Source organism: Gadus morhua, chromosome 22 (assembly GCF_902167405.1).
Source record: "Gadus morhua chromosome 22, gadMor3.0, whole genome shotgun sequence".
NCBI lineage: Eukaryota > Metazoa > Chordata > Actinopteri > Gadiformes > Gadidae > Gadus > Gadus morhua.
This window is the reverse complement of record NC_044069.1, coordinates 21,161,698-21,181,635: the sequence shown is the minus strand read 5'-3', so window position 1 is coordinate 21,181,635 and position 19,938 is coordinate 21,161,698. Positions and strand designations below refer to the sequence as shown.

Below are 19,938 nucleotides of genomic sequence, written 5' to 3'. Positions count from 1 at the left end.
AGTCTCGCACAAGCACACACGCAGACAAACAAATATGACACTGGAGTGGAAATACATTTACTATTAGATACCTTTATTTATTTATTCATTTTCATTTATTTACTCACGTATTTCTTCGACATAAAACCTCTGTTAAAACAGCTGTCCGAGCGAGGGGATACAATACAGACGAATCGCTCAGTCAGCATTTGAGCCTCGACACATTATAATCCCTCTACTCACATTCCCTCTCCACTGTATTCCTGTGCATCTCATCCATTGGAATCCATATTGGCTGCCACCTAGTGTGTGTGTCTTGTTTGACATAAATTCCTTTTTTTTTTAACGGAAGCAAGATCCTCTTTAAAGGTCACACAAATGCTAGGGCAGGTACATGACCACAATTGAAAAAGACAATTGTTATTTTCATCTGACTAATCATGTTCAAGTTCACACCAGTGTTGTGTAGAATTGAATGGGTAATACAATTGACTGTTATATTTAGGGCGTTTATACCACATTGTTCACATATTCTGGGTCAAATAATATTTGTAAATTAATTTCTTCACGTTAAGCGTCATACTAAAGTATTCACTGCATCCGACCTAATCCAATGGGGGCAGAGCAATCCCAAGTCACAGGAAACCACACCAAATTTCCCTCAAAGGTTCTCAGTGATTGTCTAAACCTGTCCTTTCTTATCCACAGTCATCAGATACATGAAAGCATTTACAAAGCTTTTTAGAGCTTTTTTTGAACTCGGCATGTTCATTACCCCGGTTATTTTCAATTCATGTGAATTGATTTGTCACGAGTCCAACAAGTACATTTTAAAGAATTTGGACATGGATTCAAGTTATTTCTCCAAATGAGCAGAACAGATGTGTTGGTTGTTGGCTGGCTATGTTGCGCTGCTAATCTTTGTCTAAAGTTGTAAACGGAGACCAAGTTGCGGGCACAAATCAAGCTAGTGTGGTCTGTGTGATTGACAGACAGGTTAACAGGTCTCTGGTGGTACTATAAGGAGCTTTAGCTGACAGGGCAACGGCCTAGTTTGGATCAGGGCCTATGGTGCAACATTATGCCACACATCCTGGAGAGAGGTAGCACTCACAGCCAACTGCATTTCTTCTGCTGCTGAGGATCTGGCACACGGTCCTTTCATGTCAAATAGAAACTCTTGACGTTCTTATTCTTTTTTTTCTTTTCAAGAGAGGACCCCCCCCACCCCCCCCACCCCACACGACAAAAAAGCATGGACAATTACAAGAAGCACAGGAAAACCGAAAATACAAATTAAAACGTCATAGGCCTCTATTCTTCAGTTTCCAGTGAGTAGCGGATATTGTAATTATCACATCAATTTTTTTGCTCCCGCCATTGCAAAACATTCTCTGTGCAAATAGAAGTGAAATGTCTGAGAACATTCTCCAAAGCACAAAACGATCCTTCTATACTGCTCTTCATGGTGTTCCCTCCATGTTGGGTGGACCAGCACAGACCACGACCCCAGAGGGGTGGTCCTGTCTTCCCACAAGGCTCTCACTCACAAAATATCCCCATGTTCGACAGGGCTGCCGTGTCATTGGTTGGTTGAGATGATGATGATATTCCACAGAGAATGAATCTTCAGTTTTTTTTGTTTTCGTTTTTTCGAGTTGTAAGCCCCTATAACTGCTGGAGCCGTAGAGAGAGATATTCTGCATCTGCATCTCTTCTTGTCCAGGTGACACCTACTTACTTAGGGTTGGAGGGGGGGGGGGGGGTTGCACTGGGAGGATGCTGGTGGGGTGGGCTGGCTGGTTTAAGTCAATTGTTTATCCAGTTCTGGCCAAGTGGGAAGGATGGAGAGAAAATAAACATACATCTGTCCACCTTAACCACCACCTCACCTTACCACAGCAGTGTAACCCAGAGCCATCAGCACTCTCTGCACACTCTTCTTCATCCTCCATGGAATCTATGGCTTAGCATGAGTGGGAGAGAGCCGGGGGGGTGGGGTGGGGGGGGGGGGGAGTTGATAGATCACTCACTGCTGGGCTATCAGTCTGGGTGTGTTGATCATCAGTTGATCATTAGGAGCGGTGATTAGGTCCAGCCCCCCCCCCCCCCCCACCCCACCCCATCCCAAATCGCTATCCCCTTATCCCCTATACCCCACCCCACCCCACCCCCCAACTAGTTCAGAGCAGCAGGACCTGCAGACAGAGGTGCCCCCCTCTGGCCCTCCACTGTCAGAGGATGATGCAGCAGCGACAGAGCCGCGGGCCCCCGCCGTGCATCGAGGGGGGGGGCGTCACCGGGGCAAAGTAGGCGTGGACCTTGATCTCGGGGAGGTGGGCCTGTGGAGCCGGAGACAGGCGTCAGAGACAGACAGACAGGCGTCAGAGACAGACAGACAGGCGTCAGAGACAGACAGACAGGCGTCAGAGACAGACAGACAGGCGTCAGAGACAGACAGACAGGCGTCGGAGACAGACAGACAGCCACTAGTGGGGTGAAGGAGGCAATAGGATGAACGGTTGATGGTGGGTTCATTGTCTCCAGAATAATCAACGGTATGGTGGATGAGGAGAGGGGAGGAGGGGAGAGGAGAGAGGGGGAGGAGAGAGGGGGAGGAGAGGAGAGAATTAGAAGAGATGCAGAGCGGAGATGGGGAGGTTGGGAGACGAGGAGATGAGGAGGGGAAAGAGGTGGGGCAGAAGAGATGAGTATAGAGAAGAGAGGAGGGGAGGGGAGGGGAGGGGAGGGGAGAGGAGTTGAGAGAAGTTTAGAGGGGAGAGGAGAGGAGAGGAGGGGAGAGGAGAGGAGGGGAGAGGAGATGAGACAAAGAGAGGAGAGGAGGGAAGAAGATGAGGAGAGAAGAGGATACACAAGAAGAGAAGGGAAGAGAACAAAGGAAAATAATAGCGCATCACAGAACACTCTCTGCAAATAGTCCTACAACATCCCATTCAACCCTGTACTGTTGTGTTTTCTAACAGCCCGATGGGGCCTTCCCCTCCCTCCGGGGGCCACGTTTCACTGACCCGGATGCGTTTGATGCCGGCCCGGGTGACCTGCTGGCAGTCGTAGAGCTCGATGCGCTCCAGGCGGTGGCAGCTCTTCAGGTGCTCCAGGGTCACGTCCGTGATCAGGGGGCAGTTGTCCAGCTCCACCACCGTGAGGCGCTCCTGCCCGCAGGCACTGCTGCTCAACGCCCGGATGCCGTCGTCGGTGATCAGCTCACAGTGTGACAGGGACTGAGTGGGGACATGGAGACCATCAGGGTGAAGAGACGGGCAGAGACGGCTATACTGTGACACAGTCTATACACTACCATTAAAAAGTTTGGGGTCACTTAGAAATATCCATCATTTTTAAAGAAAAGCACTGTTTGTTTCAATGAAAAAAATAATTAATCAGAAATACAGTGTATGTGGTAAATGACTATTCTAGCTGGAAACAGCTGATTTTGAATGGAACGTCTGGATCGGTGTACAGAGGCCCATTTCCAGCAACCATCACTCCAGCATTCTAATGGTACATTGTTTAGCTAGTGTTAAAAGGCTAATTGATGAGTGGTCTGGGGGACCCCAAACTTTGATTTTAGTCATTTACCACAGCATTTTTTAATCATTGATAGGTCAAAAACGTTCCCAGGGTATGCATTATTATTAAATAGTGGGACACCTTTTTACAGCCTTTCAGAGATTTCTAATCAAGGTGCTACATATCTAACATTAACAACAATCAAATACCATTATCGAACATATGTCACCTTGACAACGCATCACAATATACTCATGTTGCCGCAGAACAACAATTTAATTTCATCTGATTTAGTTATAGATGTAAGGAACTAAAACCGATAGTTGCTGATAACTGGGGCATAAGCCGCTCTGGGTTTTCCCGTTATTGGAAAATAAGGTATTTAGGCCGTAGTCGTAAAACCTGGGCCTGACCTCGGCCGCATCACGGCCCCCGTTGTACTTTATGTTCCAGTAACAGGACTGCCCATCACGGCTGGTTCCTTACACACGCATTACATTCACACTGTATGACTGTATGGGAGGCCTACCAGCGCTTGCAGCCGAGGGCAGTGTATAGATAGCTGGACCAGGGTGTTATCAGTTAGCTGTTGGGGACAAAAGACTCCTGTAAAAACTCATGCACAGTCACATGGCTTGTGTCGTATTCAGACCAATACATGCATCGGCAAACAATAGAGAGAGTGCTTGTATGCATGTATTTCAAACTTCTTGATAACTGTCTTACCAAAATACATTCTTCCAAGTCCATTTTTTCAAGCTCATGGCAATTCTGGAAATAAAAAAAGGGCAAAAAACATAAAATAGATGTAGTTATTATGGTAGTAATACTCCCGAGGAATATACTGGCTCTAGAGATATAATAAGAGGAGACACTTGCCCTGGCTAATACAGTAAACCCAGCGTCAGTCACATGGGAGCAGCGTGCAGCCTCCAGGATCCTGGCCAAACACACACACACACACACGAAACACACACACACAGTGAAAGGGCATTAGGGAATTTACTGTGATGTTGGCGCGGTGGTAAATTTGACTGTCTTTCAAAGGTGTTGGGTTTCACTTTAAGCATGCCAATGTCAACACGTAGTTCAGGGAAACAGGTGTGCGTGTGTGTGTATCTGTGTGTGTGTCTCTTCAAGTATCTGGATGTGCGTGTCCCTATGCGCGTGTGTGTGCGTGAGTTTGTGTTTGTGTGCGTGATTGTGTCTCTGAATGTGCATGCGTGTGTGTGTGTCTGTGTGTGAGAATGAGTGTGTGTGTCCCTGAATGTGCATTTGACGTATCTCTGAGTATGCGTGTGTGTGTGCGTGCCGCCCTCACTTGATCCGGGGACAGTTGAGGCCCAGTGCGGTGAGCGAGGCGTCGGTGATGTTGCTGCAGCCAGACATGCAGAGGATCTGTAGCTTGTGGCAGCCGCGGCACAGGCTCACCATGCCATCGTCCGTCATTTGCTGCGGACAACATCCCATCAGAGCACCCAGGTTACTACCGCACGCCGGCCCTCAGACGCTGTGTGTGTCAGACACACCTCCCCCCACCACCACCCCGACATCACAGACCCTCTCAGCCTCACTCGCTCAGAGCATGAGTCACTCCTCGCTCTCCCATTCAGCCCCTCTGTCGCCCGCCCCCTCACACAGCCCACAGCAGTGTGTCTCACCGTGCAGGACTGGATGTTGATGGTGGTGAGCTCTGGGCAGTGCTTCTGGAGGTGCTTCAAGGCCCCGTCGTCCAACTGAAACGCGTCGTGCACGGTTACTCATGAATATACTAAACTAAATGAAGCTGTGCTTATCACAGCCACATCCTAAATGGATGACAATAAAACAACGACACCTATCAACGTTTGATATACGTGTGTGTTTGTAGTGCTGCCAATGATATTGATTACGAGTTTATTTTTAATAAACGATTGAAAACCAAACAGCAACATAGTGTGTGTGTGTGTGTGTGTGTGTGTGTGTGTGTGTGTGTGTGTGTGTGTGTGTGTGTGTGTGTGTGTGTGTGTGTGTGTGTGTGTGTGTGTGTGTGTGTGCACGTGCAGCACCTGTGTGCAGCCTCTGAGGAACAGTGCACGCAGGCCGTTGCAGCCTCTGGCCAGGGCCTCGATGCCGTCCCGGGTCATCTGGTCACACCACGACAGGTTCAACATCTCAAGCATTCTGCAGCCGTCACTATACGTATGCGCGCACACACAGGAATGCACACACACACACACACACACACACACACACACACACACACACACACACACACACACACACACACACACACACACACACACACACACACACACACACATTGTGTAATTACATGACATTACAGACAATATATTTTTTTATTAATCATTGCCGCTGGATATATATAATAGGGAGAGTAGAGGAAAGGAAGGGGAGAGTGAGAGAAAGGAAAAGCCACAAGCTGACATCTTAGGCTTAATACAGAGGGCGGGGATGTTGGAGAGTGTAGCCTGAAGCGCCACAGCGAGGCCCTTTGGGGGGGGGGGGGGGGGGGGGGGGGGGGTCCTTGACTACCCACTCAACATGCGAACAAGCTACCTGAGGGCCTTCAGGGAGTGGTTGGTGATCGACACGCAGGAGGTGAGGTCCAGGTGCTTGAGCTTGGAGCAGAACTTGCTGAGGCTCAGGCAGGTGCTGTCTGTGATCTTGGTGCAGCCGTTCAGGTTCAGCACCTCGATGTTCCTGCAGTTCTGGGCGAACGTCCTGCGTGGGCAGAGACGTGTGGGGCAACGCGTTAGCACTTGTTGAATGCGGAGGGAAGTGAAGGAAAGGAGTAACACCGGGGAGCCAATTAGTGGAATCTCACCGACAAAATATCCCTTAAAGTAACGTGATTTGATGTTCTAGATCAGCCTTTCTCAAAGTGGGTGCCCACGCGGCACCCTGGGGTGCCCCGTGACTGTGTCAGGGGTGCCGCCAAAAAATTACGTATTCTGACATTTAATTTAAAAAATATATATATATATATATGACATATATTGAATACATAAATACATTCTTTCTTACATATGTAAGAAAGAATGCCGTGTGTAACAAAATTACACACGGCATTCAATTTCCACAGACATGTCATTGAATACAGTGTGTGTGTGTGTGTGTGTGTGTGTGTGTGTGTGTGTGTGTGTGTGTGTGTGTGTGTGTGTGTGTGTGTGTGTGCGCGCGCGCGTATGGCACGGATGGAAACAAGCACTATGATGGAAAAACATTCCTCTAATCTCTGCACTTCATTTGAGTTCTCCTGGGCTCAATTTGTTGGGTTCTTGTATTGCCTGTGTTGCTGTATAGCTTGGGCGGTCCACCTCTTATGGTTTTTGTGGCATTTGTGTCTCTGATTTATTGTTTTGTGAAGCGCTTTGTAAACCTGTGTTTTTAAAGGTGCTATAAAGTTGCTATGAAGTTGTTATTGTTATCAATATTTACAGAAGTTTATGCTCTGTTCATTACTGTCCTGTCTAAATAAACAGGACATTTGCATTTACGTTTAGGCTATGCAGTGTCGTTTTTAATCATATTTTACACTGGGGTGCCTTGAGATTTTATGCACTTTTGAAAGGTGCCCTGGCTGAAAAAAGTTTGAGAAAGGCTGTTCTAGATCATTCACTGAAACTTTCTTGATTGGATTCGATACGAATAGTTTTTCCTGTGAAAACCTAATCCTCAATGAATAATCTTTGAAAACAGACAACAAAATGTGGCTCCTTTAAAAATTAATTAAAAACAGAGACAGGAGACAAAAGTACCAGGAGGGAAAGGGTTTCATAGCCGTCTTTCTATTCTTTTTTTTACAATTGTTATAATGTGGCTAAATCAAATTACTCCCAAGTTCTTTCGGAACCTGACAACAGGCACAGATTGAACTGAACTTTAAACATATTCCTTGAGAAGCTAACCGACAGAGGCAGGCAGCCAAACCCAAAACAGGTCAATATGATCCTGAATGGTGTGGGGGGTGCAGCGACACTCATCGTCTTACCGTTGTACCCAATTAGTCTAAAATTGATTGGTAGGAAATATCCCTTTGAAATGGAAACATCAGCTTTGACACATCAGACAGAAACGGGAAACCAGGCTAATTGAATGCACTGTAATCCCGTCCTTGGGACTGCTAAGCATGCTCTTTTAATTGTACAAGCACAGTGTGCATGTATGTACTGACAGAGATGTCTACAACAAGTCGCATCACAGTGCATGTCTCCGTACGGCGCCCCCCTGGAGGGGTCTACAGTCATTAAGTCAGTGTGTGCGACAGCAGGGCGGGGGGGCCTCACTTCATGGAAGCGTCCCCCACACTCAGACAGCCTCTCAGACTCAGCTGCCTCAGGAAGCCCCCGCAACGCTTGGAGATGTTCTCCACCACACGGCCCTGAGAGAGAGAGGGGGAGAGGGATTGGGAGAGACAGGGAGAGGGAGAGGGAGAGAGAGCGACAGGGGGAGGGAGAGGGTAAAAGAAAGAAAGAGAGAGTGTGTGAAACAGAGTGAGAGAATAATATGACCTGGACTATTCTGGGGACAGAGCAGGATCAGCCGTGACGTCACAGACGGCACCAAAGTCTACTGACCCAGTACTAAGCTCCTGGGTATGCAGGCTCGATAACTTCACTCAACACACAGATCCATACATAGTTGCACGGAAATGAACGCACGCACACACACACACACACACACACACACACACACACACACACACACACACACACACACACACACACACACACACACACACACACACACACACAATGAATGATCGCATGTAAATGATACCGATACACCCAAAAAATGTACCTCAATGTCCGTCTGAAAGTTGAATAGGTCAATCTTCTGCCAGTTGCTGCCATCCAGGGCCAGGACATTCCAAGCCTTGCAGGGAGAACGGGAGAGAGAAAGACAGACAAAGAGAGAGAAAGAGAGAAAGAGAGAGTGAGAGAGAGACTGATGGTTGGACTTACGCAATACATGTCTGTGCCCACATTTAACCTGTCTGGAGATGCTGCAGGAGCTGATGTTGTCATCTCCATTAATCAGACACGGTTCTCAGTATATTACTTAAAGGTACAGGAGACACTGCACATCCCCAGGAGGCTGCTGTGAACTGCTGTTGCTCTCCAGGAGGAGCTCCACAGCTGCTTGCTTTTACCCAGCTTTAGAATAGAATATACTGTATATATACTGTAAACATGCTGTATATATACACCATTGTGTATATATAGTGTATGTAGTGAATATATATAGACTTCTTGGTGTATATCTACGGTATATGTAATGTATATCTACATGTGTAGTGTGTACATTTATAGTTGAGTGTATACTGTATATACTGTATATAAACGGTGCATATGTCATTGATTGGACCAGGGCTACCAAAGGCAGAAACCACAGGGATTCTGCAGTCAGGGGGGTAACTTTCAAAGTCCTGGTTAATATTCACAGACTCCAAGCGTGGCTCATCATTCTTAAATGGCCAACAGCTGCAGTGGACTTTGGCCAAGCGGCTCACTTCCAAAATATACGACCTGAGGGGTGCGTGATGGCACATACACTTTTCATCCGAATCCAGAGGGGAGAGTAAAGTTAAACTGGGAGTTTGGGTTTCCCTGACTCCCGTGTCGGGACATTTGGTCAGGGTCATGACATGGAGGCTGAGGTCAGAAATGTGGAGCTTACCTTGGACACCTGGGCGCACCTACAGAGCGTGACCACATCTAGGTAGGAGAATATTCTAGAAGGAGGAGTGGGGACAGAGAGACAGACAGTGAGAGACGAGGTATGAGGTTGCTGTTCAATGCACTGAGGACCGAGGAAGGGCCGGGTGCAATCTAACCCGCTGTCGCCCACTTCATCTGATAATAATTTCACTTCATGGGGGAATGGGTGGTCTTAGGGGTGAGCCAATATGTCTACCTGAAGCCATCCCTTGGCAAGATGCCTACCAGCTCACTAATGACACGTATATGCATTTAGCCAACGCTTTTATCCAAAACAACTTACAACAAGTACATTTGTCAGAAGAAGGTGAAACAACAACATATCGCTGGTGGAACAGTACGGATGGTCATAGAACCAAGTGCCAAGCACTTACAATCGCTAGGTTAACCCATTCCCTGTATGCAACAAAGATAGCTCGGATAAGCTGCTACCCAATGTTAAGTAGTGTATACAATAATTGCGTACATTAAGTGCCAGGACGTACATCCATGAGAGAATGGAGACAAGCCCCCTGAGGTCGGGGCTTCATTGCCTGTCGCTGTAGTCTGCTTGTATTCTGTATTTAGTGTTTTAATAATGGGACTGAATCAAATGACAACAGGTTGACAAAAACAGGGTGCAGATTATGATACACTAGTGTGATACATGTCATTAATGACATGCATCCATAACCTTTCACTGTTAGTCACTTTTGATGAAAGAGTCTGCCGAATGAGGAGCATGTCATGCAACTGTGTTTTTAATCCCATTGTTTAAAGAGAAGGAGAGGACCCTCCTGCTGTGTTGCACTACTGCATATGCCCCCCCCCCCCCCCCCCCCCCCCGCCCCAGAGACAGTGTCTGAGCCGGTGGGCAGGGCAGCCACAAAGGGCTGCCTGCTGGATCAGGACAGTGGGGCAGCTCACTCCATTAATCTGTCACTGAATAATCTCTGGCATTCACACAGGCCCGACCACATACCAGACTGAAGCACACACACTCTCACACACAGACACTTGCTGCAGTAACGTATGCGGGGAAAGGAAGCGAGCACGATGGCATCGGCCTAAACGAACGGTTTTTGAAGGGGAATTACAAACAAGGCAGAATGTGGGTCGGTCAGAGGACTGTCATGGTGCCAGGTCATCCAGGGTCCTGAACAGGGAATTTCCATTCATCCCAAGGAAAAAAGGAGCTGCCCATTGTTATCTTCCTATGGCCACGGACAATGGCTGTGTGTGTGTGTGACGTGTGTGTGTGTATGTGTGTATGTGTGTGTGTGTGACGTGTGTGACGTGTGTGTGTGTGTGTTTGTCAGGCCAGGGGCATGTTGGAACATGTGTCAGTAATCTCTAATATACTTTAGTAGGTTGACACACACACACACAAACGACATTGACACGACCCACACATGACAATTATGAATATGCGCAAATGTACATGAAAAAAAGGATGCGTGAAAGTCTACATCTAACTGGGGTCGCTGGAGAAGCTGAGGATTTAGCATGCGGTCGATCAGTATCTGATAACCCTGGAAGAACTGGGCTGTTGATCATCGATTGGCCGTCCAATTAATTTCAAAACAAACAAACAGTGGTGGGAACAATCACGTCTGGGAGACGAGGACTTTCACCGCCGCCAGTCACCTCAACACACAGAATACCAATCCCTTAAGTGGATTCTGATGAGTCCTGTAAGACCAATTTATGTTTAATGGAGAGAGAGAGAGAGAGAGAGAGAGAGAGAGAGAGAGAGAGAGAGAGAGAGAGAGAGAGAAGGAGAAGGAGAAGTTATACAACTATGGCGGTTGCTTGGCCCTCTTCTTTCATGCGCGTGTGCGCTGTGTGACCATTCACCAAGCAGACATCTCGACACAGATCAAGGGGGAGCCACATCAACCCTGCGATCCACAAACAACATCCAAGCTTTTCAGCCGCATCGTCGAAGGACAGCTTCGGAACACAGCGATCGAGAGAAGGGCGTCGCCCGATAAAATAGCTTTTGATTGCCTTCATTGTTGACGACCAAGACTGCCTCTACTTTAGTTTTTTGTCATTTTGTTTTTCACTTGGAACAAGCCTCCGTTTGTCGTCAGAGCGTTCACCTGCCGCTGGCTGCCCTGCCAAAACATTGAAAAACACAAGACACGGCCAGGTCTGGTGCAGGTTGCCATGGTGACTCGTTTTCAGACATGGCCGGTGAGGGTTGGGTAGGAGTGGAGAGGAGTGTATTCTGAGTCAGCAATTTTGTGGGAGAGGGACAGCAAGTGGCTTGGGCTTTTCCAGGACAAGGCTGTCAGACAAAACACTGCATCGAGAGAGTCGGGGACGCACATGCACACAAGCCGAACCAGACACGCACACACACACAAACACACACACACACTCTGCATCGTTTAATTCCCCAGGGCACTGCTCTTGAAGCAGCTGTCTAAACGGCAATGTGTACTGCAGGCAAATTAAATACAGTACATTATAAAGGAATACAACAGCCCAAAGTAGGATAGCGAGTGCATCAGTGTGCAATGTAGGATTGCACCCTCATCCTTTAATGGAGATCATTGGCAGTAAAAAGGTACCGCGATTCATGATGCAATGAAGCTGAGCCACAACATACAAAGGTCCATACGTATGGTGAGAAAGGCCGAAACATGTGGGGCTTCTCACACACACACACAGCAGTTGAACCCAGTTCCTTTCGTCTGAGAGGAAAGCACCCTAGCCACTACAACAAATATCCCCACTTCCTCTCCTAAACCGGCTAAGAAGAAGAATCCTTGTATCCTCCATGATAGGAGCGGGGGTGTTGCTAACCCTAACATCTTTTTGCTGTACTAATATTTTCCTTTTACAGATTTGCCTCAAAACAACCAGATTGCACACAGTCTTGTGTGTCCCTGTCTCTTCGACACCAGCAGGGATCTCTGCCACGGTACAACCCGGGTTACGTGTAGAGAAAGTTCGGAACCGGTCTGAGCTCACCACAGCTGGTGTTGTTTAAGTGTCTCAACATGACACATGTGACCGGGGGTCATGTGATCATCAGGGTCATTTGATGTCGTACAACAAGGGGGTGCCCTTGTTTGTGTGTGAGATGTGTGTGTGTGTGTGTGTGTGTGAGATGTGTGTGTGTGTGTGTGTGTGAGATGTGTGTGTGTGTGTGTGTGTGGGATGTGTGTGTGTGTGTGTGTGTGAGATGTGTGTGTGTGTGTGTGTGTGTGTGTGTGTGTGTGTGTGTGTGTGTGTGTGTGTGTGTGTGTGTGTGTGTGTGTGTGTGTGTGTGTGTGTGTGTGTGTGTGTGTGTGTGTGTGTGTGGGGGTCTAATTCCCCAGCAGAAGTGTGGTGATGGTGGTGATAATGAGTGTACTGGTGGGATTTTTTGTGGAGCACAGCTGGAACAGCAGGCAAGAGGAGGACGGCAGAATTCCCCACCAGCAGAGACGGTCTATTTATAGCCTGCATACTTTGTCTAGTGAGAGTGTTACATGTGCAACCCCCAAACCACTAAGCACACACACACACTAACACACACACACACACACACACACTAACACACACACACACACACACATATATGAAGACTTTGCTTGGCTGTTATGCATCCCAGGGATGTCTGCATGCATAATATACAGCCGTTGTTGTTTGCAGTCCAACGTGTGTGTTGTTTGTTGAACAAGCCCAGCTGCTGTGGAACAAAAAATTGCTCTGTAGGTCATACAGTTATCTGATTCTCCTTTCAGCCATGTGATATAACACACACACACACACACACACACACACACACACACACACACACACACACACACACACACACACACACACACACACACACACACACACACACACACACACACACACACACACACACACCCACGGCTAGCTGGAGTGATCAGTAGCAGTGACCTGAAGCTTAATTTATAAACATGGTCCATATCCAGTACAAACATTGAATAAAAGTACAAATGTTGCACTTTCTTCATCCTTATCTTTGTGTGTTTGTGTTTGTGATTGTGTGAGGGGGGTGGGTGTGCGTGGGTGTGTCTGTGTGTGTTGTTGACATTGACCTTACCGTAGCAGAAGCTCTTTAGGAAGCTTCTTATTGATGGGGGCTTCATCGCTGTTAGAGAACACCTGCAAGACATCAGCAAACACACACAACACAACATTAACATGTTGTGGGCCTTTGTGTGTGTGCATACTTGCCTGTGCGTAACTGCTGAACTGTGTGTGTGACCATCATTTGGTAGAGAGGCTCCCATTTACTTCTATAGTTATGGTTGCGTCAACCTCTAGCTTACTAGAATAGTTATTCATTCATTGGTTTCCTAGCCATCCGCAAAGTCTCTCTCTCTCTCTCTCTCTCTCTCTCTCTCTCTCTCTCTCTCTCTCTCTCTCTCTCTCTCTCTCTCTCTCTCTCTCTCTCTCTCTCTCTCTCTCTCTCTCTCTCTCTCTCTCTCTCTCTCTCTCTCTCTCTCTCTCTCTCTCTCTCTCTCTCTCTCTCTCTCTCCTTGAAGGGGAGCACTCTAGATCACAGACAGAACAGAACCTTGTGAATTCTGTGAATTTCAATTGCGGCACACACCCACGTTTACCAGGGGCCTGAGAGACAAATGACACACTTGTTTCCTCAAGGAATATTGACTTTCTAATGAGGTGACCCCCCTATACGCACACGCACACACACACACACAAACACACACACACACACACGCGAACATACGCAAACACACACACACACACACATTCATACAAGCATACGCAAACACACACACGTACAAGAGAACACACACACACACACAAACAGACACACGCACACACACACACACACACACACATCCCCCTAGCAACAGAGTAATAAAGAGCGAGAGGAGTGGCGAGGAACGACAGAACTGTGTGAACAAAAGAAGGAGAGGAAACAGGGAAGACGGCGGGTGAGGGCGCATCGTGTCCTCCGCTCTGAGGGGGAGAGAGCAGGAAGACGACTTAGATAAGACAGCCCAGGAGAGCAGGGGGTGCAGGGGGGGGTTTATAACCCAGGAAAGTCTCCCTCCATCACTGGGAATAACTGCAATGGAAACGGTAACTGTAGACAACGCGGCGGTGTGCCCCATCGGAGTCACCCAGCTGTGACTGCGGTTTACTGCAGTGAAACATGTTGTTATGCGTGCGGTTTTCCCCATGATCCTCACATGCACTTCAAACTTTCACATGAAGTTGCAAAAGGCCTTGGGTTGATGATGATACAAGTACAAATGTTCATCATCCAATGAGCCGTGGCACCACTGATCGTACTGAGTTAGCGCTTGACCTACACCGTGACCCATCCGACATGGTGGTTATCAGGAGAAGGTCAGACGTGGACCCAGGGGCCAGCCGCGTATCCCCTTCAGGGAACATGTGGCTTCTCAGCTGACCTCTGACCTCGCACTGTGCCAACATTAACACTGGGGTGGGAATTAGTATCATTACAGCAACCTTGAAAGATCAAAATAAAGAGTGAATAAAAAGTCAATAGCAAGTTACCTGAGGGAAGAGACATGACATGATGATATATAGATTTGACCATATCGATCACTGATTGGTATTTCGATCACTACCATCAGATAAATACAACTACTAATAATAACAGCGTTTTAATAAAAATGTGGATTCCCTTTTCAATGATTTTATTAATATGTCATTTGACAATTCCTTTGGCAATTCATTCGAATTGCAAGCAGTGAATCTACACACGACTACGAGACGGTAAACAGCATGATTCGTCATTCCCCAAGTCAACTCATTAACCGAGGTAAAACTCATCAAGGCAACGTTACTGAGACAGTCCTTCATTACAAACCCAGTCTCAAAGGGCTTGTGTTTTAATGAGATCGGTGTTGATGGATACCAGCCTCGTCATTTCTTAGAGGACTGTAGTGTGCTGTTTATGTGGTATGAGTACACACTGATTTAGTGGGGATGGATTTTCACAAATTACCTTCCATTCGAGGAATGGGTAAACAGAGAAAAGGCGTTGGTCGTTATCGTTATTACATTTAGAAAGCTCGGAGCCCACGGTTACACAAAGAAATAAATTTTTCCGTGGAGTTGCCCAATAAAGGTTTCTAGCTTTATTCATCAAGCTACACCAGCGTAGCAGCTGTTAAATATATTCTTATGGACCAAATGTCATGCCGGGGTCGACAGTAGCTCAGGAGGCAGAGCGGGTTGACTGGTAACCAGGAGGTTGCTAGTTCGATCCCGGCTCATCCGAGAGAGTAGTAGAGTAGAGTGTCGAGGTGTCCCTGAGCAAGATGCCTCACCCGGACTGCTCCTGACGAGCTGGCTGTCGCCCCGCGTGGTTGACTCCACCGCCGGTGTGCGAATGAACGGTTGCAAGTTGCTTTGGATAAAAGCGTCAGCAAAATCCCCTAAATGTATCAGGGAACCGCAAACGACATCGTAAATTCACGACAGAAAAAACCGTGTTTATCCTTGTCCCCCCTTGATAGCATCAGAGTCCCGCCCCGGGACTCCGGTGGGTGGTGTGTGGTGAGCAGGGTCGGGGGGGTGCAGGCAGTACTGCATTCCAGAGCAGGGAGGTTTCCTCCAGAATCACTGACCCAACTGGAAGACATCCCAACACGGCCTGGAGAGGCTGACTCACCCATTAAACCACGCATCGGATTTACAAGCCTATACATCATTGAGTATTTATGTAATGGTTATATATATACTTATATAATGGCTGTACGTGTTGTATTTCTCAGTCCGTTATAGTGATCTAAGGTGACATGATATCGACCCACATCTTCATCTGAGCATGTGAACTACCACAATGACCTAATGAAAAGGCTTATTGAACACTGTCGGGTCTAGTCACACCCAAACCTTCCTTCTGCTTCCCAACACGTTGTTTTGCCCCCCCCCCCCCCCCCCCCCCTCTCCCTTTATCACTGTCTGTCTAAGTCGGTGACTCTCAGCCCCATCTCGCTCTCAGCCTGTTCAAGTCTATGTCTCTCCCCCCCATTTCTGTCTGTTTATCTCTGTGCGTCTATCTCTCTCTCCTTCCCTCCCTCCCTCTCTCTCTCTCTCTCTCTCTCCCTCCCTCCCTCTCTCTAAGTCTGTGTCTTCCCCCCCAGCAGGTTGCTTGCCTCCTTACGCTGGTTTCCATCCTGTTTTGTAAGAGGCTTACTGACCTCTTGGGAAATCCACTGATATGGCAGCACCACCACCACCACTAACACCACCACCATCACCACTAACATCCCCACCACCACCACTAACACCATCACCACCACTAACACACCCACCACCCCCACCAACACCACCACTAACACTCCAACCATCACCACTAACACCCCCACCACCAGCACTAACACCACCACCAGCATCCTCCTCTCGTAACACAGTCAGAGACCAATTACATAGAAATACATTTACACAATACAGAAAGATACACAGCCACTTAACCCCATTGGTGTGTCTGATCGCTCTCAAATCAACACACACACACACACACACACACACACACACACACACACACACACACACACACACACACACACACACACACACACACACACACACACACACACACACACGTTGTGTTATTATTCACAAGCTGCTAGTGGTTGGAGAACACCTGAGAGAGAAAGTGCCGTCCTTGAAAAACCATGAGGAATGTGACTGAGGTCTGAGTCAGCGCAAACACGCACATCCAGGTTGAACAACTCTGAAGGCTAAATGGCGGTTTGACGAGAAATAAGGCCAAGGAGTGACTTCTGCGTTTATACTGCAGGATTTTTTTGATTGCGGGTAGGTCTGCTTTGATGAGTGTGGATATACTGGAATTGCCAGAAGCAACATCTGTCCAAGAGAAATTAAATCACTATTGAAGACGCCATGAGCTGGCTTATCCAAGCATACATCTTACTTCCACAATGGGAGGTGTTTTGGAGTGAAATGGTGGTGGCACACGACAAGACGACCCTTTGGGATTCGATCATTTACGATTTTATTGGCAAATATTGAGTGCGCAAAGCATAGATGTGTTTCAGCTTGTATGTTAGGGGGAGTGGCCACATGTTGATGCTACTGGTTGAACTGTTAAACCTGCAACAAGTTTTCGTCCGTCCCAAATAAATAAATATAAAATTGACCATTATTACAAGTGTATAGTCGCTTTTGTATAATGACAAGATGAAAATATTGGCCACCCCCTAACGTGTAACCATACAGTATGATATGACACCAAAATGAACCAAACTCCATAGGTCTAATATATAAAAAGGATCCTTAGTTCAGCTAATCTAATTGTCACTGGACGATAGCCGACGATAACCCCTACAGCCCCACCCACCCCCTCTTGCGCCCCAACACAGCCCACCCCAGAGGAACCCTGTAACCTCGGGGTCCAGTACCAGTCTCGAGCCGTGACCAGACTGACTTGGGCGTCAGCCACACAACCCTCTTGTCCCGCAATCACCAAGCCCCGTGCTGTAGCTGTCAGCTGGTGCGACTGGACAATAACAGGATTTCGGATTACCCTTGACCAACAAAAGCCTCGGCTAGCCTCACGCATGTAAAATTAGACCAGTGCACAGTCTAAAAACACGCGCGCACACACAATATAACCCACGTCCGCACACAAATACACACACACACACACACACACAAGCACACACAAACATACGCACATACAGAGTATATCAAGAAAGACTCGCCGTCTCTCCCCTTGCCAACATTAAAAATATCCTGTAGACAAAATGATGATCGAAATCCCTCTCATCGTACCTCAAATCTGCCCTTGGTAATGCCGTTCATCTCTGCGGCGCAGCGGCGCTGTCAGCGCGCACACACGAGTCTGGGGCGAGCGCCGCTTGGCCAACGCAGTTTTGTTTTGGTCGCCAATCTCGCTGGGAGTCGGAGCCGCGCTCGAGCTGGGTGCTCTCCCCCAGCCGCCCGCGAGCCTCCTGTCTCCGGCTCGGCGACGACGACGACGACGGCGCTAGCGGATAGCGGCCCGAAGAACCAGTTGTCTTGGAGCCCGACGGCTCTCGAGTCCGTCTCATCCCAGAACTACCAAAATAACAATAATAACATGGACGGCCCGTCAAGTGACTTCACTTCCGCCTCTCCGTCGCTGCTAAAGCGCACTTCGGCTGGCCTCGATATCTTACGTCTACTTAAAAAAAACTGACAAAGAGTCGAGCGTAGACATTCACTTGCCAAACCACAATGTTAATAAAACTATGCGCACGTAAACGAGGAGGGACATTTTGGTTTTCCGTCTGTTTGGTCGGTTAACTTGCAGCTCGAGCAGATCAAGGGGCGGGCTTACGTGACGTCATTGCTGCGGGAAAAGCACGCGTGGTCGATTTGTTTTGATTGTGGGGTCGTGGAGGGATCCGGAAAATACCAAACGATGTTTTAAACAGACAACCAAATTTATGAATATAGTTATAGCTGCTAATGTATACCTGCCATTTGGTCTTAAGATTGACTGACAACCTTATTTACGTATATATTTCACTTACCTTTACTGCCTTTGTTATTTTCGACTAATTAGTTCAAGAAAAATGTAGTAGCTAGGTCAGTAATTTGGAATTGCGCAGTATTCTATAGCCTACTATTTTCTGAAGGGGCAAAATGAAAAGTAAAACTAAAATTGTCCAAATCTATTGAAACGTTCGTCACGTCTACCACTAGATGGGGTGCGTCATCTATCCTTATTTTACACACACACACACACACACACACACACACACACACACACACACACACACACACACACACACACACACACACACACACACACACACACACACACACACACACACGCATGCGATCACTCTTTGCAAAGTGATGGAAGGGATAATTTTAGAAAGAAAATGCCTTCGCTTGCAATTTTGAATTTGCCATCACATATCATATTCAGAACCTTGCTACATGTTGTAGTCTATTTAACTAAAGGTTGTATACCCAATCATGTTTTTATTGGATTCATAATGCAGGTGTAAACCCATTGTTGCCTGAAATATTAGCAATAAAGTTGCTTTAAAAATGTTGTCCAAGATGGTGGGATTTATGTGAATCGCTTGGCCTCTGACGACCTCCACCTCTAAGCCACTGTCTTCACCACTCGCCGTCTCGCCGTCACCTTTCATCTGGGTGACGGAGAACAAGCAGGAATGATCAGTAGACTGATTGATTCAAGGGTGAAACGCTGATGTCGTCAGCATAGGGCACAGAGCATGGACCACCCTAAAGACATTCAGCCCTTTGGGCAGAGTTTCTCCGGAGCTCATGTAGTGCTCGGTCGGTCCATCAAGCCAAGGGAGTGCGAGCTCATGCCTCGGTGGAGCTCAAGGGGTGCCCCAGCTTTGCCCCAGGCCAGTCCTCCTCACCCACCTGGTCTGTCACCAAGGAAATGGAAAGCCCCTGCTTGTCTATATTGAAGCGATCATCTCTGAGAATCATTCAACATCTCAGAGAAGAAACAGCTGAAACTGCAACAGCTCGGATCAGTCACAAGAGATTCCCTACACTCTACACACACCTAATATGTTAAACCTCATATTTAATTTCATATTTCATTGAATCTTGTTCTTATTTTGCTTTCATATTAATATCCTGTTGTTTTATTTAATATCCTGTACACTTGCTCCTTGTAGGTTTGTGTCTCACATTTCCTTCCTTTAAAGCACAACCAACAAACCATGACACATTCCACATATGTGAAGGC

At 47.4% G+C, this 19,938-nt stretch overlaps 1 protein-coding gene across 1 annotated transcript; it reads right to left on the bottom strand.

The window, feature by feature from the left end:
• Positions 1-52: 52 nt before the first annotated feature.
• Positions 53-18,017, bottom strand: fbxl2 (F-box and leucine-rich repeat protein 2). Its single transcript, XM_030347179.1, has 14 exons — positions 17,988-18,017; positions 13,282-13,343; positions 9,193-9,247; positions 8,314-8,388; positions 7,800-7,894; positions 6,070-6,234; positions 5,559-5,685; positions 5,172-5,246; positions 4,832-4,962; positions 4,390-4,450; positions 4,237-4,281; positions 4,040-4,096; positions 3,009-3,221; positions 53-2,321 (listed from the first exon to the last, which is right to left on the bottom strand). The coding sequence occupies exons 1-14, from the start codon at positions 18,015-18,017 to the stop codon at positions 2,214-2,216; spliced, it is 1,299 nt and encodes a 432-aa protein (XP_030203039.1). The 3' UTR covers positions 53-2,213.
• Positions 18,018-19,938: the final 1,921 nt, after the last annotated feature.